The sequence below is a fragment of the Alosa sapidissima genome, chromosome 23 (genome assembly GCF_018492685.1).
Source record: "Alosa sapidissima isolate fAloSap1 chromosome 23, fAloSap1.pri, whole genome shotgun sequence".
NCBI classification, from domain to species: Eukaryota; Metazoa; Chordata; class Actinopteri; order Clupeiformes; family Clupeidae; genus Alosa; species Alosa sapidissima.
The window spans coordinates 17,044,901-17,067,272 of NC_055979.1; the positions used below are offsets into that span (position 1 = coordinate 17,044,901).

General features: G+C 43.0%; 1 protein-coding gene across 1 annotated transcript; it reads left to right on the forward strand.

Moving 5' to 3' along the window:
* The first annotated feature begins 1,536 nt into the window (after positions 1-1,536).
* On the forward strand, positions 1,537-15,167 carry gtf3c3 (general transcription factor IIIC, polypeptide 3). The gene is made up of 18 exons (XM_042080444.1): positions 1,537-1,760; positions 2,082-2,190; positions 2,580-2,866; positions 3,382-3,505; positions 3,819-4,010; positions 4,148-4,313; positions 4,644-4,791; positions 6,758-6,908; positions 7,144-7,244; positions 7,937-8,108; positions 8,495-8,697; positions 9,072-9,173; positions 9,897-10,017; positions 10,960-11,185; positions 11,460-11,650; positions 12,388-12,512; positions 14,417-14,569; positions 14,909-15,167. Exons 1-18 carry the CDS (start codon positions 1,647-1,649, stop codon positions 15,029-15,031), a joined length of 2,808 nt encoding a protein of 935 aa, XP_041936378.1. The 5' UTR covers positions 1,537-1,646; the 3' UTR covers positions 15,032-15,167.
* Positions 15,168-22,372: the final 7,205 nt, after the last annotated feature.

Genomic DNA, 22,372 nt, shown 5'->3' on the forward strand with positions numbered 1-22,372 from the left:
TCACAAGCCCACAGCGCAGTAACTAAACCATGTAGGACCATGTAGATGATCCTGCATGGTCATAGCTGTCCCTCAAAGTTGATCAAAATTGTATTGGAGTTTTTGCCTGGGCTCTGTTTAGGCCTTCAGAAAACATATTTGTACTCAACATAGGCTCTTGATTTATTTTCCTTATTAAAATAAGTAGAAACACTCTCACAAAAAGCAATGAACAGAAAATAAATTCCTTCAGGGTCTGAACAGCAGACCTTACAAGTCTGAAAAATCATTTTGGTTCTCATTTTAAGAGCACCCAAACACCTTGTGGGAATATACAAAGATTTTTTTTAATATTTTTTCCTTTATTCTCAATGATCCCTCCTTTTTAAAAACACCAATTTGACTTATGCAAATCTTTCTTGTTTACTTTCCACCCTGAACATGGGCAAAATGCACCATTGAGATCACTATGTTTTGTAAGTAGGCCGAAGTAGCTCCTTGTGTGTGTGAGTGTGCTTTTGTACGTCATGTGTGTGCTGCATGGGTCACTGTGGCACAACTGGGTACAGCGTCCATACCATGTGTGTGTCCAAGTGCCCACGGGCACCCTATTCGAATCGGACCTGCGGTCATTTCCTGATCCCATTCCATCACTAGGTGTGTTCGTCTTCATCCAGATCTGTGCAGATCTGACTTGATGTGATGCATGCTGGGTTGAACACAATGGAAAGCTCATCAAGTCAGATCTGCACAGATGAACACGCCTACTCTCTCCCACAAGTTTACTTCCTGTCACACTTTACTATCCTATCCAAATAAAGGTGTGTGTGTGTGTGTGTGTGTGTGTGTGCCTGTATGTAGTGTGTCTGTACATGTGTGCGCACTCCTTCACTAAGGCAAGTCTGTAACAACAGAATACTTTGCAATAAATACTTTACATAGATGTGCGGTCATTACACATTGCTGTATTGTATGTCAAGGTGTGTTTGTGTGTGTGTGTGTGCGTGTGTGTGTGTGTGTGTATGCATGTGTAGCAATAGTGACGGTCACATTTTTAGAAAGTTGTTTCAAATAGGCCTAGCCTACAGACTCAGTTAATAGGCTCCTAGGGATACAAAGCCTGCTTCTTCACAACATGTGCACTGCCAAATCAGATGGAATGACTTCTTGAACACTCACATCACATGTTAAGATGTGTAAACATCTGATTTGAAACCCAGATAGGCTACATTTTGTCCATAGACCTATAGCCTACTCAAACAGGATTCCTTCAAACTTAAAATCTTTGAAAATGCATTTTGAAATCACTTACCAACAGTGGCAGCCAGTGATTCACACTCTGTGTAGGGCTAAATTGGGCTAATTTGATCATGTAACTTTATAGAAGTCTGCACATATGTTATTGGCCTATTGAGCTGCAGGACGTGCACGCTGCAGAACATTTACCTCACATGCTAAAAAGCTATGCATCTCCAAGACAGCAGATGGTAGTCTGGAGTTACAAGAGAATTCCGAGCTAGTTTCTTACACCAGTGCACTAGGTGGCGGTATTCACGGCACACGTAGTCTTGCAATTGTGCTGGTAAATCAGAGAACAAGAAAAGAAGGGGGACACTTGCATTCTCATGTGAATAAGTTAGAAGAATAATGTAGTTTTTGCATAGTACATGATGTCGGAATTTAGCCCTGAACTTATTGATTATTTAGACGGAAAGATCTCATTCGAGGAATTTGAGAAACGAAGATCAGAGCGGAAAGCGAAGGAGAAGGAGAGCAAAAAGGTAGGAGTTGCTCTGACGTGAGAGAACGAGCTAAGCAGCTGTCTGTCAACAGTGGTTCTTCAAAAGTCGGACAGAAAGTAATTCATTTTGTATTAGTATTATCAATGAGGTTATACTTTCAGAGAGATTGTTTGCTACATAACCTGTTTGTGGGGTGATGTTTCAAAGTTGAGAGGTGGGGAACAGTCAGACAGTCATGGTTTACCATTGCTTAATGTAACAGGAGAGGTAAACGATTTAGGCTCTTTTGGCATGGGTAAGAATTCAGATAACGTTAACGCACTTATAAAAGAATGAAGAGAAGAATAATTGGCGTTGCAGGGGAGTCAGGGGTCTGGATCCGGTGATGGTGAAGATGCAACAGGCGATGGAGAGGATGTCTCACCAAGCACATCGCGCGATGTTCGAAAAACACGTAAACGGCGCACCGGTATGTCAAAATGTTCTATGTTGTCACTTTACTTGTATAGTCCGCCTAAAGACTACAGATGCTCAGAAAAATCCTATTATCAACAAACTATCTGTTGACACCCTGTTAACATGATTAAGAGTGGACATTGGATTTGTTTAATTTGATTAAGTAGTATTATTCAACAACAATTTTAGAGACTGAATATGAATCTTGATGATCTTTAGTCTCTGTGGGCGGACTATCCAAGTGAAGTGAAGTGTTACATATTTTCCTCTGCATTTGAAGTGCTATCTTACAGGTGATCAGAATTGCATGCAGTACATGTCATGTAAATTAATGTGTGTAACTGACTGCATGCATGTTAGCAAGATTTCCCTCAAGTTGCTTAATATGCCTTTCTCCAATAGGTGAAACAGAGGAGGGGATAAGTCCCTCTGTACATCAGGCTTTTGCCTCCATGCTTGGTGAAGGGGGTTATGAGGAGGATGAGGAGGATGAGGAGGAGGAGGAGGAGGATGATGATGATGATGATGAAGACTATGATGCAGAGGAAGACTTCAATAAAGACAAAGAGGATAACGAGGATGGAGAAGGGGAGGAAGATGCTGACGATGCTGAGACAGACGGCATCACAGCAGGGGATGTGTTTGCCCTGGAGATGGAACTCAATCGTGAGAATAAGAAGATGATGAAGGTAACAATGTTCTGATTTTTTTCCTTCTCACTTTCTATCAAGTAATTTCCCCTTCTATTTTACTCCTTTACCCAAAAAGTGTGTCACCTAAACAGTAGCTTCAGTAACCACTGACACTATTGATATGAAATAATTAGGATGATGTTCGACTTCATAAAGTAAATGTCAGTTAAAGGTGCTCTGACCGATGTTGGGTAACGACACTTCTGTTGACGTTTAAACAAAACAGAAGTGTCCCCCTCCCTCCCGTGTATTTGAAACTCTCCTAAACGTGCATCTCCTCGGTTGTTTTTGTTGCCTGGGCTGTCCATAGAGATCACATTTTTTTTACAGTGCATTCAGGGCACACAGGCAGCTAGCGGATGGTGAGGTGATGTTTGCAGTATGTGACAAAAACTGTTTTTGCTTAGAAACCGTGCAACATCGCTTAGAGCCCCTTTAAAAGCACATATAATGTTGTAGATAAGAAATAGTAGACTTAAGGTTATATGTTTGGTTTTGTGTGTGGTGCACAGGAGAAGCGCCATAGGAGTAAACTGCCACGGGCTCTTCGAGGACTCATGGGTGAAGCCAACATCCGCTATGCCCGCGGAGACAAGGAAGATGCCATCCTAATGTGCATGGAGATCATTCGACAAGGTGGGTGCAAGGACCTAGGGTTATTTATGTAGCAGGTTTCAGAAAGGTTGGCTTCAGAGGCAGTTGGCGGTGACACTTTTTCTCTCAGTATTTATCATCCAATCTAGTGATTTTTTGAAAGAAAAAAATCATCACTACTGACTGTAATCAGAACTTTGTATTGCCCCCACTTTAGATTTACTATGCTATTTGCACGTTTCCTCGTGACATTTTGGAATTGTTGATCTGTGCTACATTTCTTGAAGAATGAGTTGTTATAATTATTACAGCTTAGAAATCAAGGACTTTCTTCAGCATGTCTTTCTGACCATAGCACCCCTGGCTTATGAGCCCTTCTCCACCATGGCCATGATCTATGAGGACCAGGGTGATATGGAGAAAGCCCTCCAGTTTGGCCTGATAGCTGCGCACCTCAATCCCAGCGATTGTGAAGAGTGGGTCAAGTTAGCCGACATGTCCCTGGAGCAGGATAACATCAAGCAAGCCATCATCTGCTACTCCAAAGGTCAGTAGTTAGAGCCTATGACCCTTCCCTAGGACACATAGCTCTGGAGATGGGAATATGTGCCAGATGGAGCCCAAGTAAACTTTGATTCTGTGATGACCGATCATGCCTTTGTTTTGGTTCCAACGGCCTTGCAGCTATCAAGTACGACCCGACGAACGTGCGTTTCCTGTGGGAGCGCTCCAGCCTGTACGAGCAGGTGGGCGAACATAAGCAGGCCATGGACGGCTACCGCCGCATCCTCAACCTGCTGCCACCCCACGATGGAGAGCACTTCATGCAGCTGTCAAAGGACATGGCCAAGTGAGAGCTTATTGCAGAGATGGTTCATCATCATCTGTTCTAAAGAATCTTTGCTTATATATTGAACTATGCTATATATAATTCATCCATAATACACACAGCAATCACATGTAATAAGGCGAATGTTTGTTTTATTGTTGTATGATGTATGTAAAATGTATGTTTGCCAGTTGCACAGTCACTTGACTGTGTGCGTGCGTGCGTGCGTGCGTGCGTGCGTGCGTGCGAGTGCTTGGGTGGGTGTGAGTGCTTGGGTGGGTGTGTTATTGAGGATGAAATAAGTGAATTTAGCATTGTTCATACAAACCCCGGTTTATGACTGTCCCGCAGGAGCTATTATGAGAGCAGTGAGCTGCCGTCAGCCATCGGCGTGATGGAGGAGGCCCTGAAGCGCCACCCAGAGCTGGTCACTCACGAGTGCATCAACATGGCGGCCGAACTCTACATCGCCAACCACCAGCACACCAAAGCAATGAAGGTCAGTAGTGAGAGGGGTAAAACAGATGGAGTGGGAGAGAGAGGGAGGTTTGAGATAAAGGGGGCATCCTCCGTGGCCTACTGGTTTGTAGGGCTGTACAATTATCGCAATTGCAATACGAACCAACAAAATTACAATATCGCAAAAGCTACAAATAATCATGCACACATTGCACAATGTTACATTTATTTATTTTTATATTTATTTTTATATTTATATATTTTATATATATTTTATATATATTGACGCATTTATGACTTTTATACTCATGTCATCCACCTTGACTGTGCCACTTCTGGTTGGTGGCTGTGCGTAAAATGCATGAGGGGCACCGAAATTCTGATTGGCGAGCTTCACAGTCGGTTGAGGGTGCTGTGCTTCCTGTGCACTGGGTATGCTCACCAGTCAGGGGTGGCACAAATTAATGACACATTTGGAATACTGAACTGAATCAATTCATTGACATTCAAAAATCATATCGCAAATCACAAACGCAATATCTGTCAGAAAAATCGCAATTAGATATTTTCCCCAAATATTTTCCTACTGGTTAGGGAATCGAACTTGTGACTGAAGCGTGGCCGCTTTGATCTGGCTGGTTGGAAAGATTTGGGTGGGGGTTATGATTGAGCAGCACCAGAGACGGTTGATAAAGTATCTTTGGCAGCACTCTCCCACATCCACATGCCCTTTAGTAAGGCACCTAACCCCCAACTGCTCCCCGGGCACTGGAGCAAGGGCTGTCCATTGCTCCAGGTGTGTATGTGTACTCCTAGTTTGTGTGTGGTCCTGGTGAGCTCACTGCCCCTAGTGTGTGTGTGTGTGTGTGTGTGTGTGTGTCTATACTACCCCCAGATGGGTTATATGCAGAGGAAAAATGTCCTTCAGGACAAATAGAATAAGAAGAAAAGTCAGACTGAATAAAGGAGTGAGTAAGAGAAGTAATTGGTGTGACTTGTTCATTTTTATTAAAAGTGTGTAATTGCTCCCAACATGTTTCTTAGTTTTAATTGTTTTACTATAATCAATGTGTTAAAATTAGTTAGTGTATGGTTTATTCTTTTTTGTTATTAGAATTTCAGTTGATAGAGGCATCTGTAAGTAATCTTCTAAAACAAACAGTTCCAGTATGATTGGATAAACTCACTTTAAGATTACACCTGGACCAGTACTGCGCCAAACAAAATTCAGCTGCTGCGTCTGTTTGTTTTCTTCCAACCATTATAGCAGAAGAACTATTTAGTTTGGTGGAAGAATGGCAATTTATGGCCCCAGCTGTGACGCAACTGGCTGGGGCACCTGCACCGTACGCCGGCGACCCGGGTTCGATTCCCGCCCCGTGGTCCTTTCCGGATCCCACCCCAACTCTCTCTCCCATTCGCTTCCTGTCACTCTCCACTGTCCTATATACATAAATGCATAAAAAGGCCCAACAAATATACTTAAAAAATAAAAAAAAGAATGACAATTTATATCGATAAATTATTGCACGTTTGTGTCTGTATGTTTACTTTAAGAAACCTTGTCAAGTATATTTAGTAATAACTCTACTTGCCGTTGTGCCCCGTAGCTATTCTTAAATCACTGTAACCTACAGCCTCTTGAGGATTATTGCTTAAATAACCATAAATCACAACCATTATGGAAATATGTGTGTCTGCTTTTTGTAAGCATTTCTTGCTTTGGTATTAGTCATGGTAGTTTGAGGAAGGAATTGAACCGTGAGGCAGAAAGGCAGTGAAATGTCTGGGTGCATGGAAAGGTTATACTAAATTATTTACATACTTATATCAGACAGTTTTTTATATGGCTTTCTTTGCCCACTCTAGATATGAATTATGCAGAATTAATACCTGGATTTACCTGGTATATGAATGATTCTGCGAAATATGTGTCTATGTATTAACATGTATTTAAAGTCTGTCTAAATAACAGTGTGCTTTGTTCATGTGTGACCTGTTTGCAGGCTTTAGTGAAGTTCTGTGGGATTGAGCTGAAGAAGAAAGAAGAGCTGAAGACGAGTCCAGAGGAGCAACAAGTAGAAATGGAAGAAAAGGTGGAAGAAGGGCAGGAGAAAGAGGAGGAGAAAGTAGAGGAAGAGACTGAAGAACCACTTGGTATGCACCAGGCTGTATGGATGTCCAGTGTTCATGTCTGGCTGTCTTCTTGTTATTTACTTCTGGGATGATGTCTTTTTGGCTACCCCACCATCTTGATTTAACTGTTTCTCTTTCATTGCCTTTTTTGTGTCCCTTCATCCCTGTTTATTTATCTATCACTGCTATTGCCTCTTCTTCTTGACTGTTTCCACCCTTGGTGTCACTATCACTCTTTCTCTTTGTTTACCCACAGGGGAGGTGTTGGAGGTCATTGTCCCAGACGAAGTGCCTGTGGACATCAGAGTGAAGTTGATGGTGTGCTTTATACATCAGCATGTTTACAAGCCTCTGGATGTGAGTTTACACTTACCCACACGCACACGCACACACACACCACACACACACACCACACACACACACACACACACAGACATACACACATACACACTGTGTGTTTTTTGGTCACCAAAATGAAAGCAAATACTCAGACGGCACTACAAATGCATGACATAATAACCTACAAGCTTGTATTCGTGGGCTTTTTCAAAGGCTAGTTGTTTACTTTCTTTTTTAAAGTATCTTGAGAAGTCCACAAATACTGATCCTATTTACAGGCAGAAAAGTGGAGAGTCCATTGCAGCTTCAATATCCGTTTTAATGTCACCATTCTGCCAGTTATGTTCGTGAAAGGGTTGTTATGCGCCATGCAGATGCAAAAAGGTATAAGATTTCAATGACGTGCCAGTTGAAAAAGACAGAGAATAGCCGATCGGTCCGTTTAGACGACAGTCACATTGGCACATAACCCATTCATATCTAATTTATTTCCACATATGAATGAGGCCTGAAACTGACATGAGAATATCAGAATCCATCATGTGTTTTTTTTCCTCTTTATACGTTCCAAAACTTGAACTGGAAACTGAAACACCAAATTCTATCTGTGTGATGAACTCTATGTCTCGACTCCTCTTCTGCCCTGTTCTCTATTCATGGCCACCATTCCCTCCATTCCCTCCTCTCTCCCTCCCTTCCTCCGTCTGCAGCCCATGCTGACCTCTCTGATGGAGCAGAGCCCGGAGGAGCTGGGGGATCTGTACCTGGACGTGGCCGAGGCCTTCCTAGACGAAGGCGAGTACAACTCGGCCCTGCCGCTCCTCTCAGCGCTCGTGTGCTCCGAGAGGTACAACCTGGCCGTGGTCTGGCTCAGACATGCAGGTAGGCACGCATGGCCAGCTGTGTGTGTGTGTGTGTGTGTGTGTGTGTGTGTGTGTGTATATGTCTGTCTGTGTCTGTGTGTGTGTCTTTGTCTCTGTCTGTGTGTGTGTCTTTGTCTCTGTCTGTGTGTGTGTGTCTGTGTGTGTGTGTGTGTTTATATGTCTGTCTGTGTATGTGTGTGTGTGTGTGTGGACACTAATTAGAATTTCTGGACATTGTAGTGTGGCACCTCAGTAAGGTGATGTAAATATGTTTGTCCTGTGTGTGTATGTATGTGTTTGTTCTGTGTGTGTGTGCGTGTGTGCGTGTGTGCGTGTGTGCGTGTGTGTGTGTGTGCGTGTGTGTGTATGTGTTTGTTCTGTGTATGTGTGTGTCCATGTGTGTAGAGTGTCTAAAAGCTCTGGGCCACCTGGAGGTGGCGGTGCGGAGCTACTTGAAGGTGGTGGAGATGGCCCCTCTCCACTTGGAGGCGCGCCTCTCCCTGTCCACCCTGCAGCAGCAGCTGGGACGGCCTGAGAGTGCCCTTCAGGCCCTGGAATCCATGTACGACCCCGAGATGCTGGCCCAGGACTCCGGCGCTGTGCAACAGGTGTGTGTGTGTGTGTGTGTGTGTGTGTCTGTGTGTGTGTGTGTGCGTGTGTGTGTGTGTGTGTGTGTGTGTGTGGGGAGGAAGGAAGTGCATAGATGGTTTTGTGTATGTCTTCTCAAACATTCTCCATTCGCAATTTCATAAAGTATTGGAGTGTTTGTGTTGGTGTGGATGCACCTGGGTTCCTTACTGTGTGTGTGTGTGTGTGTGTGTGTGTGTGTGTGTGTGTGTGTGTGTGTGTGTGTGTGTGTGTGTGTGTGTGTGTGTGTGTGTGTGTACACATGCATTAATGTATTATTCTCCTTGTGTATATATGTGCCGTGTGTGTGTGTGTGTGTGTGTGTGCGTGTGCATGTGTGTGTTCTGTTTTACAGGAACTGAAGTTGCTGCTCCATCGCTCCACTCTCCTCCTCTCCCAGGGCAAACAGGCTGACTATGTGGACACTCTGTTGACCATGCTGGCCATGCTACTGAAGGTCATCATCTCCTCATCACCTTCTTAGCCCATCATGCATTTCTCTATGCTTTCTCTTTGTCCCTTTTGGTGTAGGACCTCAAAGTTTGAGCTGTTATTGTGGTAAAATCTCATGATGTCTGTGAAGCAGACACACATATTTCCATAATGGTTGTGATTTATGTAAGGGATAATGTATAGAATGCCGGTCATTATATTATTTTCCGATAATGACTGGAGTTCTAATCATCGGTCATTATCGGTATAGACTGGTCATAATCGCAAAATAAGTCCCGACAGGGCGAACAGGACCCCGACGCGCCAGCGGAGTACAAGTCGGCTTCTTTTTAAACGGAACCGCTTGTTTCTTTTGTGCGTCAAAGGCATGACTATTGCCTGTCGTGGCAAGCGGGTGATAAGCGGGATAACGGCCTTCGAGGTGTCCTGTTATACGGAATTAATGGACGTGGGCGGAGGCTCCGCTGCGCATCGGGGAGTTCTTTGCCTCTCGCCCTCATCCATTAATTCTGTATAACAGGACACCTCGGCGGCCGTTATCCCTTACATAGCAGACCACCGAATGTTGGGAAGGCCCATTGTAATAAGGTTATTTAAGCAATAAGCCTCAAGCTGGCTGTGATGATTGTGTCTTTCCTTTGTTAATAGTGTGTACATGCACATTACACGTGTATAACTGTGTGTGTGTGTGTGTGTGTGTGTGCTTGTGTTTGTGTGCTCTTTACAGACAGCCATGGTACGTGCCAGGGTGTGTTTGATCTCTGACTCTAATCACCTTCGTGTGACCAAAATCTCTGGACGTAAGAGGCCTGACAATGAGCAGGAAGCAGCCTATCAGGACATTGTCGGTGAGCTCAGAACAGTTAAGGCTAGACACCTGTAACACACACCCTTACAAAAATGAAATGTTTGTGGCAGATTTGCTGCAACTTGTGTGTGATTTGTGGGAAACAAATGAGTTCACTAGAAAATATTGCCAGAAGTTTGCTAATGTTGGCCGCTAGAGGCAAACTTCTAGCAAAATTCCGGCAACAATTAGAAGTTAGCCACTAGTGGCAAATGTGTTCGCCTGTGATTTTCCACTCCACTTAGCCAATAATGGCAAACCAGTGAACTTCTGGTGACAAACCTAATTTGCATGATGGCATTGCTGCAAATTTGCAGCAACATTGGCATAAGTTAACCGCAACTGTTTGCCAGAAACCTAATTTGCATTTGATATGACCTTTCCGTAAATCTGCGTCAACTGTTTGCCAGAAACCTGAAATTTCCGTAAGGGCATACATAAAAAAGATTTTTGTACACACACACACACACACACACGAGTTTTGTGAAGAACTTGAAAGGGTTATTTCTAGACGAACAAGCCCATGAAATGCTGAAGTTCCCGGTGTTGGGGAGTTTGCCCAGCTCTATTGTTCTGTTATCCTACAGCTGGTATCTCTTCCTTTTCCTCACCGCACAGCTCTCTCTCTCAATGCTCTCCCTTTCATAACCTCCTCTTTCCCTCTCCTCCCATTTATTCTCTGCTCTCTCCCTCTCTCTCTTAGTTCTTTTTCCCAACCACATCCCTCTCTCTCATCCCTCTATCTCATCCCTCTCTCTCATCCCTCTATCTTATGACCTCCTCTATTTCTTTCCTCCTTTTATTCTGTGTACTACTCTCTCTCTCTCTCTCTCTCTCTCTCTCTGTTCCTTTTTCCCAACCATATCCCTCTCTCTCACCCCTCTCCCTCTCGTGTGTGTGTGTGTGTGTGTGTGTGTGTGTGTCTGGCTGGTCCCCCCTTTAGGGAAGTCAAGTGTGTTGTCGCGAGAGGACTGGTGGCAGCTCCTGCTGCGCTGCATGAACATCCTCTGTGAGAACCGCCGCTTCTGTGAGGCCGAGCTCTTGGTGGACTCCTCGCTGAACTATGACACTTTCTACGACGACCGGGTCAAGCGCAAGGAGATGGGCTACCTGGGCCTGTCCACTTCCTTCCTGGACCGCAACTACGTCAAGGCGTATGACTACATCAGGTCGGGAAATGGATTGGAGCCATTTTAAAAATATATATTTCTGTTTCTTGCGTAAATCTCTTGACTTATGTATGTGTGCGTGCGTTTGTATCTGACACCTGTGTGTGTGTGTGTGTGCGCGCGTGTGTGTGTGTGTGCTCGCGCGTGTGTGTGTGTGTGTGTGTGTGTGTGTGTGTGTGTGTGTGCGCGCATGTGTGTGTGTGTGTGTGTGTGTGCGCGCGTGTGTGTGTGCACGTGTGTGTGTGTACGCGCACGCGTGTGTGTGTGCTGGCAGGCTGATGCTGATGGACTCTGTGGACCGGACCCAGCTGTGGAACACGTTCAACCAGGTGACGCTGCACTCGCAGGACGTGCGCCACCACCGCTTCTGCCTGCGCCTCATGCTCAAGAACCCCGAGAACCTGGCGCTGTGCGTGCTCAACGGACATGCATCGCTCGTCTCCGGCAGCTTCAAGCACGCCCTTGGTATGCACAACACACCCACACAGACACACAAACAGAGACACAGACAAACACACACACACACACAAACACACAGACAAACACACACACACACACACACACACACACACACACAGACAAACACACACACACACACACACACACACACAGAGACACAGACACACACACTTGTTCACCCTTGATCACCCCTGTTCACCCACTCCAGTTCAGTAGGGCCTTCAGTGACTTTGTTCAGAATTTGTGTTGCGTTGGGATCTTAAAAATAGCAGTGCAATTTCATAACCTACTGTGTATCTAGTGAACATGAAATATATTATGTTTTTTAACTTGAGTAACTTATCTATAATTTCACATGTACGTCATCAATCTCATGCAGGCCACAGACATGTACTGTACAGTATATGTAACTGAGTGGATGAATTGAAAGACAACAATTCCAAATGTCAAAGTGACCTGATCTCATGACCTCATGGAAATTTTCTCACAGAAATATAACTGTAGTGTTAATGGACCTTAAAACTTCATGTCAGTTAGACCTGCTATTGGTCTAGGACCTCAAAGTTTGACCTGCTATTGTGGTAAAATCTCATGATGTCTTTGAAGCGACACATATTTCCATAATGGTGCTACACCTTTTTTTCAAAATGTTTCTTTCTTTCTTTCTTTCTTTCTTTCGTTCTTTCTTTCATACTGTCTTTCTTTCTCTTTACCTGACTTTGTCATCTGGTATTGCCTCTTAGGCCAGTATGTTCAGGCCTTCCGCATGCAGCCGGACAACCCTCTCCACAGTCTGTGTGTGGGCCTCACCTTCTTCCATATGGCATCGCAGAAATTTGTCATCAAGCGCCACTCTCTAGTCATGCAGGTTTGTACTTGGTTTATGCACAGTAGGGCAATATGACTAGAAATGCTTATGTTATATGATAATAGCACATAATACTATGTTGTATATGTAGTATGTGCAATATATACATTGCTAACCGAAACTTTACTTGCTGAGAAACGCGAAATCGAACTGTTCTGACTGACTATTAAATTATTTGATGACGCTGTCCCATTTACTCCCAGCAAAAGTACGAGGTTACGTCACCTCGTACCGGAACTAAAATAAAGCAACGGCTGAAATTCGCATCGAGGCGTTTCTAGGCAGCTCAGTAGTCTGTCTTTGCGATATTCATTTACTCCCCCCTAGTGGTTACTTTTGATATTGTGTCTTTGCCGACCATTTACATACACAAAAAGCTATGTAATCCACGATAGGACAAGGAAAAAACGAAAAAGCATAATAGCACCCCTTTAATATTTGTGTTCAGTTAGATGATAAACAAATGGTACTCACAACTCTGCAAAATGCATATGGGCACCTTTCTGCTACAGTCTTAAAATGAATGTTGTTTTTAACACATCTCTCTGTCCGGATACAGACAACACAGTTTGTTGTTTTCTTTTTTTATTTGTTACACAATATGTGTTGATAATAACACAACTTCCGTTGAAAACAACACGACGTGCGTCATTTTTTAACACATCTCTGTGTCCAGATAGGGGCAACACATTCGTTTAAAGAGTGTAATGGAAAAATGTGAAATTGTGCAAAAACATCATCATGCAATTATATTATCAATATTGTGATATGTAAAATTGATACAAAGAATTCATAGGACAATGTTATACGATATGACGTATATGTCATACTATATGGCACAGCCCTAATGTGCAGCAGTCATGTTGTAGAGGTCTGCGCGGGACTGATTTTTCAGTCCCGCTCCCGCAATATTTCAGTCCCGCTCCCGCACGCTCCCGCAATATTCTGTCCCGCTCCCGCATTAATGTGTCATTTTTAGTCCCGCTCCCGCCCGCATCTGTAACATGATGTCCCGCTCCCGCCCGCTAAAGCCCGCATGCAGGAGGGATAGCCTATTCAGCTTTTCTTTCTGTCTCACGAAAGGAACACACACACCTGAGAAAGACTCCAGATGTCAGTTTCTTGGTTCTGAATGTAAGCTAACAACTGAAGTAGGCCTAGCCTGGTGCCCTCTTCCTCCGTCATGCTTTCGATTTCGAGTTTTGACAATGAGCAGCAGGAACAAATTGAACCCACGTAAACAACAATATAGGCTATAGGCCTGCTATCCATCAGTTATGCTTAAACCCCGTTTTTTAATGCTGCCTAACAGAACATCTAGCTGAACTGAACACTACTTTAATCGTTTCCATATTTAATTTTACGCACATAATTAATTTGCAGGAGTGCAGTGAATCCTCGGTTTGTCCCGCACCCGGGAACGCACCTCTCTCTTCCCGCCCGCTCCCGCAAAGAGCTTTCAAAAGTTGTCCCGTGCCGCACTCTTTTGCGTCGGGACCCGCGGGTCTACTGCGGGAGTGCAGACCTCTATCATGTGGTTTTTATTTATTGGAAGTGCAAATAGACTGCACTGGTTGCTTGTGTAGTGTAGTGTGAAGTGCTTGTGTAGTGCCTTTTTTGCAAAGTGAATTTATTTGCAGTTTTAAATGAATCCTGTTAGTTTCTAAATATTACCTCCTGCATCATGTTAGAGTATTATAAAAATAATATTTAAGATATTACTAGATAGCTAAGGAAATTACATTAATTTCAGTTTGATACAATCATAAGTAATAATTAGTAAGCGGTAATAATGAGTAAGCAGCATTTAAGAATACTACAGCAAAATTAGTGTTGTGCTGATGGGCTATAAGGAAAGTATAGAAATATTAACTACAAAAACGTTCTGACCTGCTTCGCTGCAGGGTTTCTCGTTCCTGTGGCGGTATGTGGAGCGGCGGGGGCACTGCCAGGAGAGCATGTACAACGTGGGCCGTGCGCTTCACCAGCTGGGCCTCACCCATCTGGCCATTCACTACTACCAGAAAGCCCTGACTTTCCCCGCACCCACACTGGAGGTACGTACCGTACGCACCTTTACTCACCTCCTCACATTCACAAAGACTATTTTTTATCCAAAGCAACTTTCTAGGTTGTTCTGTTGTATATTGTTATATTAGCATGTGTGCTGTTAAAGGGTTTTGGACCCATTGAGGCTCATGGAAAACACAAAATAAAGAGAGCATAACCGTTTTCTGGTCAGTGTGGTGTAAAAATAGCTTTGGATTTGTTTTGTTTTTTAAAGTGTCTGTTACATGTATAAAGTTCTCTCAACATATATGTGTATATGTTTTGTAAGTCTGGAATATACTAAAGGTTGAGCATCGAATATCTCCACTTCCTCTCATTTTCTAAAGGGAATTGATGATGACCAACTGGATCTGCGCCAAGAGATTGCCTACAACCTGTCACTCATCTATCAGTCCAGTGGTAACATGGAATTGGCCAGGCACTTGATATACACCCACTGTGTTATTTAGCTCCTCATGCAGATGCATGGTGCCATGTATGCATGTTATCCTAGCAATGGACTATATTGTACAGTTGTGTACATTTTGTAAAATACCCCCCCCCCCCCTTTTTAAAAAAAAAAAGAATAATAAAAGGATTTGAAGACCCTGTTTACACAGTACTTTGAATTCATGCAAACATTGAAAATAATCCTCAATAATCTTGTCAAATCGTTGCACTATAGTCATGCCCATCCAAGATAACCTGAGACTTGTGCCTGTCCGACAGATCAGCTGCTTTTACAGAACATGCCCACATGGAGGCAGTGCAGTATTCCTGGAAGATGATAAATAGAACATCGTGACGGCATTGATTAATTCTCAAAAATGTAAATACAAATGTGTACTGCCTACTACCGTATGGCTAGCCTACACGAATGCGGTGACTGGCATCTTTAGATAAACTATAATTTGGATAAATTTACTTGGCTTTGTGCTGAGCGTTGTAGACTATATTTCTATTGAATTATAATTAAATGATAGGCCTGTTCATTAAGCAAGGTAACGAAGTAGATTGACTCAGTTTCATGACCTCTGTAGTAAACACGTTCTAAATGAAGTCTACAACAAAGGCTGAAACTTGAGTGATCTGCTCTGTGGTCTGTGAACATATCCACTAATCTTTGCAACATTCATTAGTGAGTTCAAAGAGGGCATACATAGGCTACACATTGTCCTTAAAATCGTTTACCCCCCCCCCCCCCTCCCACGTCTGCCTCACTTTCAACCCATAACGCAATTCCAACAGGCTCTGGTTCCTATCAACAGTGCGAAAGTAGTCTAGGCTTCTAATGCGTATGGTCAAAACAAGATTAGAAACCACAATACCACCGCAGACAGTGCTGTGAAAGTAGCATGCGCTTTCTTCGCCATATTTTATAGTCCTTCAAACCGGAACAGCCGATTATTTGGATTGTTTCGCCGTTTTCATCTGAAGGCTTTAGACAGAGTCAGCGCGAGCTGGCGAGATGCTGAAAAAGTGCACAGTGGAGCTGCTGTTGTCACAGAGGCGGAAACAATCTAGCGGATATGGGGGTCTTCTAAATAAATAAGGAATGAGTTCTCTATCCAGACTGGCACGGCAAATGGCAGGAAGCAATTCAACGACGCGCAGAAAACGTTGCAGTTTATGTAGGCTAGTATAACGCCAAATATTTATCAACCAGAGTGAATGTCTGTCATAGTGTCGCGAAAGGAAGCATTTTTGGCGGAGGTGTGGGGAATACAAGCCGCCGCTGAAGAGGGCTGAATCTCGGCTGGATTCCATCAACTCGCAGGCCTTGGCCCTCTCCGTAACCGAGCGTATTGCAAAACAAAGGTTTGGGAGGAGGAAATAATCGGACGACGGACCCTAAGTCAAAAATCAAGGTATTTTGTTGTCGATCCTTTGTTTTGTTTTGTTGCATCGTTGTGTGGATAGGAATCTGCTTAATTCACACGGGCAGCCTGTTCCACATGCATTCTCTTATTTATTTAGGTTGTAAGTCGTGGCCGTTGAGGTGAAATAGGCTGTGTAATAAATAGTGCGTTACTAAATAGCTGTTACTATGATGGGTGCCCATGTCAACATGACAATTATAAAGACATTGAACGTTGAAGAAACATTCAAACGCAAGGCATCACAAGAGATAGTTAGAATGCATTTAATCATTATGTTTGGCGTGAAGGGAAATGGAATTCCTTTGGAAGGCTACAGGTTCTTGTCGACTGACACCTTAGAATTCTGCGACGGATCTGTCAAATGTGTCAAGTTCACGAACAAGGGAATAGGCTAAAACGCATCCGACACTACTCGAAAAATCTGCGCCCCAAAACAATCTCCATCCTCTTGGGTGAGTGGTAGACGCATAAGATGCTGTAGGCTACTCCAAGGTAGGGTACCATCCTCATGGAACAAAACAATACGACAAACATTGATTTGTGAATGGCAGAGATGTCTTAACAAATAAAAGTGAGTTGAATCAGAAAAACAAGGGGCATGCAACTGGCGACAGTGACAGGGTTTTAAAGAATTAATCCCTGTCACCATGATCCGTATGATCTTCTAGACAAAGGCTCTGGACGTGACTGGTCCATCTATCGATGACTACATCGAACTCGGATGAGAGACCTTTGATGTTATCTCTCTATATGTTGCAATAGCTAGGCATCAATGACAGATTTTGTTTTGTAAATTGTAGCCTAATACATTGGGATATTGCTCAAGCCTTTGCCATTTTAGGGAATTACAATTTACAGTTTACAGTAAAGGGCTCTCTTGAATTCTTGATATCCATAGCCATGAACCTCCCCTGTGAAAGCACTTGACTGTTGTCACACCTCAGAAAGAGTTTTGTAGCATAGCCTACAATACATCAACTGTTCTGGTCAAGTTCACATGTGAGATCACTAGATTACATGAGACAAGGACCTACCAGATGAGCCTACTGTTTTAGGGTGAAATTTCAAAGCAGCCTTGGAGAGTTTTTTTTAACCTTAAAATAATGTTTCCGAAATTATGGACAGGCTGAGTTAGATTGTCAGTCAGAAACAGTTCTGACGGTATTTTTCTCTGTAACTTCGTTTCTGCTCAGACGTGATAAACATGCTCAGAGATGCAGCCCCAAATGAAATGCTGGGCAGTATCATCCCACAACATGGCCTTTAATCCCCATGGGTTTCTGACCCAATGATTTGGAGAGCAAAAATGTGGTTAGGGTCAAGGTTTGTTTACACATATATTCTTGTTGACATTCTTGTAGTGTAAAGTAGAGAAATGTTTTTTTTTCTCACTCTCCACAAATTGAATGTGAACTTGTCTGTGTTGACAGGGTCCTGAGATCTCATGAGACAATGTCATTGTGTTGTAGTAGCTGTGACCCTGTGTGTTTCCGTAGCCATTGTAAAGGAACGCCTAACTCTGGAAGGGCGGGTGACCTCTTGGCATTTCCCCCTGACATTCCACTAAAAGCGATGACCTCTGTTGCACTCAGTCAGACTTAAAAGACAGAGGCAGGGACACATGATGATATTTTTGAATTGGCATTGTCAGATAGAAATGGCATTCTAGCATGGAGGGCCTCGCCTGAAAAATTCTGTTTATGTTTTTGCAGTATTTGTGTGTAGCTGTTTGGAGTTCTGGTCTGGTTCTTGGTCTTCTGTCCGGGTGTGTAAGCCAGTGTCATGGACAGATCGTTGCTTGTGTCCTGGGGTTGTGTGATATGCATGAAATCTTGAAACTGAGACCTGGAAATGAGATCATCTCCTGTTGTGTTATACCAGGAAAGATGTGATAATAGAATACACATCTACAATGTGAATAGCCACCATATGGTTACAGAGATACGAACTGTAAGGATTCAAACAAGAAGAATTGGATGAACAGAACATTTTTAGCTGAACAGAAAATATCCCAAATGAAAGACAAATATTTATGTTGGGGGGGCAGCATATAATAAACAAATATGTCAAATACAAATGGTATTTGTCTGTATCCAGAAATAACCAACATGCAACGGCAAAGACAGTGACAAAACTATGGTGAATGTAAACTTCCTTCCTTTGTGGGCTCCTTGGGTCACAAGAGCACCCCAAGGAAGATCCATCCTTTCACACAAACATCCCTTCCCTATACCTCCACCCCTCTGTCCCTCCATCCCACCATTCTTCCCCTTCCCTCCCATCTCTCCATCTCGTCCTCCTGTTCCCTCTCCTCTGCTCTCCACTCTTCTTGTTATCTTTGGTCAGCCTGATTAGGAGATGTAAACCCTGGCTGAGATTTAGGCCCAAGGGGTGGGAGAGTGTCCATGAATCCCCTGCTGTAAGCTTTGCCCCAATTCCTCCAGCATTAGCTGACTGGACTTAAAGGAAGTGATAGGCAGAGAGACGCAAGAACCAGCCATACAGAGGGGAGAAAAGCTTGTGTGAGCGCACACACACACACACACACACATGCACACAGACAGACGCACGTTACAGGTGGTATTGCAAATGGTGTCTAGCACTAGGTGTGAAAAGATCGGTGCTTAGGTCAGCACGGGACTGCTGGACTCTCAGACAGCTCCACTGGTGTGTGAGTCACCATTTTAAATGTTTCCAGCTGAGGGTGGCACTTGTTAAGGCCCCTAGCAAGCACTGTCTCTGTCTCCAAAATGCACTGTTTGCAGTGAAAGCTCTGCAAAATGCTCTGGCTGCCTTTGAGCTAGACTATTTGGTATCATCTTAATTCAGTTTACTTGGTCCTCTTCTAAACATTATTTAAACTATGTTCATTGCAAATCCATGTACAGTAGTCATCAAAACATCTACTAACCTTTTAATGGTTAATTATTAATCGCTGTTAATGGAATTAATATTTTTGTATTTAATTTTTTTATATTTTTGGAATTTTAATATTCTATGCCTCACGGCATGACATCTCCAACACACTGTCTTAGGCTGTCACTGTAGTAAAGCATTGACAAAGCATTGTGTTTAATATCACAGCAGTAGAGAGAGGGTAAAGCCACTCGCTGCCTTGTAAATGTAAGAGGGTTTTTCATTGAGGCCGGCCTCTGAATATCTCTCTCACAGTTTCTGCTGCTTCTTGGAGAAACACAGGAGGAAAAATAGTCCTGGTGCCAGTTGTTTACGCATACCAGATACACATCTAGCGGACCTACTTCAAATATTTTCCACACCAAAACCTTGTGGAATAGTGTTGGGTTGGTCTTGATTTTTTTTATTTTTTTTATTTAGCTACTTTTAAAAGAGTGAGTTGTGTTTCTTTTCACCACAGTTCAAAGTGATTTGTGTAAGTGAATGTTATGATTGGAGTGAATTGTGACAGGGAAAGAAACCTTGAAGTGTTTTCACTGTTTCAAATTTATGCTGGATTAAAGAAAAGTCTGTCTTGTCAGTCTGCCTCTCAAGACCAGGCTGTATCTATAAAATTCAGCCTGGAAATGCTATAAATAAAACACCTACTCTGCTGCCTCACTGTGCAACACATCAAGATGGAGCCGGGGGCATTAGAAGGTGTGGATTTGATATGATTTAGCTAACCATTGAGGTCTGAGATCAGAGTCTGCATAATGTGTTTGCATAAAACCCTTGTTGAAAAGGTTACTCTAGTCTACTTTAGTTTGAATTTTGAAATGTGTATTCTATTAACTCACCAGTAACTACAGCAGAAATTAAACATTCATACATAGTCTCTTGTTTTAGCTGTGCCGGTTGCCACGCCAGATGCCATTAATGGGAACATCGTAATGAAGTTTGCTCGTGTTGCATGCAGCTTAAGACAAAGCTCAGCTGAGGAGATGACTATTACTGGGCATGGGCCCAAGAACTCTGCTGCTGTTCACTCTGTACACACATCATCTCCTTCATTAGAATCGCTTGGAGTTTGCTAATGCACAAGTTGATGGTGTCTTCAGGCTATCTAATGTTGAATATTAGCTGATGATGCAGCTGTGTAGGTCTTAGTGGTAAAAAAGAGTCAGTCTATGAAGTGTATCTGTAAAAAACAAGACTATTATTATTACGAGTATAAGTTGTATGACAATAACAAGCTTTCTACATTACAATTCAATTACAGCAAAGTCTTATTCTTTCACATATAATCAGTCTCTGTGTTTGCTTAGCCTTAGCTCATTGTATAAGCTATAACTAATTGAAAAAGGCTTCAAGTCTTCAGCATCTTCAAAGGGACTGTGATAGATAATAGTTGATTTTACTGATCAGAAGCTGTAAAGCTGTGCTTCAGGTGTGGTCTTTCTACCACTTAACCTGTGTAACTGAGGTGAATGTGTAATTGCATCACATACAGTACACATAGAGATTACTCTTGTGTGTGCTCTGTGCCTGGTCTGGTGGGCTGCTCAGTAGAGGAATAACAGATAATGCCATGCCATCTACTTAGCCAATGATAACGTCTCATAATTTCATTCAGGGGCTAATTCCATTCGGAAAATTCAGTTAGAAGACTCTTCATTATGTGCCCCCTTGAATCTAAATGCTATCATTATGGTAATGATATGGTCTGGCATGATATGGCGCTTTGTCATGCCAAAGGCATTATGGTTTGGTTTGGTTTTGTGTGAAGGACCTGGCTTCTAAAGTCCCTCATTTTCTGGTTGGTAATGGCTAACACAGTGACACCATCTTTAAGATATGTCAGCTGTCTGGGGAAAGTTAGTTTTAAGGTTCACAAATCTATACTTTTGGTACATCTTGGTGACTTGTAAGGACAGCTCATGTCTTGGAGACCATGTTTTTGGCTGCATAAAACTGTATCTCTGTTTAAAAAACATTTCTGATAACAAAGGGATGGATATGTAATAGAGAAAGTGAAAATGAGCAGTGATGTGAGGCTTAATCTGACACAATGTGTCATGAGTGTGTATAATGCTGCATAATGACACGCGTGTTTCTCGCACGCGTAATCACAGGAAGGGGTCAAGGCCTGCACCGGTGCATCCTGAGATGGAAGAGTGAGTAATGCTTGTGAGGTTCGGCCCTTCGTGACAATGACTGACGACGGAGAGGGCTCGGGTCAGGCCAGGATATTCCAATGGGTCTGTTTAACCCCTCCAACAACCACTCTGCCTCGCCCCCTGCCAAGCAACCCTTCCTTGACGCCCACATGGGCTCTCTGGCAAGCCCTATTTTTATCCTGTGTTTTTCAACCAGCAAATCTATGTTCTGACAGTGTGTCTGTGGTTGTTTGCCCTCCTACTTGCTGTGAATATGTGGTGTTGCTGTCCGCAGCTCTGACTATAGTGGAACCCTTTTGATGGGAAATATAACCACAGACAATTGTTTGGATAGCTGTTTGGATGACCCCTTTGAATGAAGAGTTGCTCTGCCTCACTTCAAAGCCCAAGCCCTCTCTGTAAAGTTTCGAACATCCTGAAATGCAAACTAAACAAAGGCCAGAATGAACATAAATGTATCACATTCACCTCTGTTTGAGTTTATATATATATATATATATATATATATATATATATATATTTATACTCACATGTATTTCACCATGTGTATATCTTCTATCCACACCTTGAATGAGTTAAACCCATGCATTGTGTTATCATTAGGGTTGGGTATCGTTTGAATTTGAATGATTCCGATTCCAATTCCGATTTCTTATTTCGATTCCGGTTCCTAGCGATTTTCGATTCCGATTTTTTTAAGAGGCTGGGTCAAAAAAAGTTTAGGATATTTCAAATGAGCTAGCTAACCAACTGTCTTTTGCTTTTGAAGCTGGCTGTACATATTTGGTTTTGCTTACTGCTATGGCTGACTGTTCTTCACCTGTGTCTGTAGTAGCCTAGGCTACTTGCCAAAGAC

What these genes read in the sequence shown, in the direction of transcription:
- gtf3c3 (XM_042080444.1), top strand. Translation starts at nt 1,647, where the DNA reads ATGATGTCGGAATTTAGCCCTGAACTTATTGATTATTTAGACGGAAAG. An exon ending in CATCATCTGCTACTCCAAAG is followed by an intron (nt 4,011 to 4,147) that starts GTCAGTAGTTAG and finishes ACGGCCTTGCAG; the next exon opens with CTATCAAGTACGACCCGACG. An exon ending in CAGCTTCAAGCACGCCCTTG is followed by an intron (nt 11,651 to 12,387) that starts GTATGCACAACA and finishes ATTGCCTCTTAG; the next exon opens with GCCAGTATGTTCAGGCCTTC.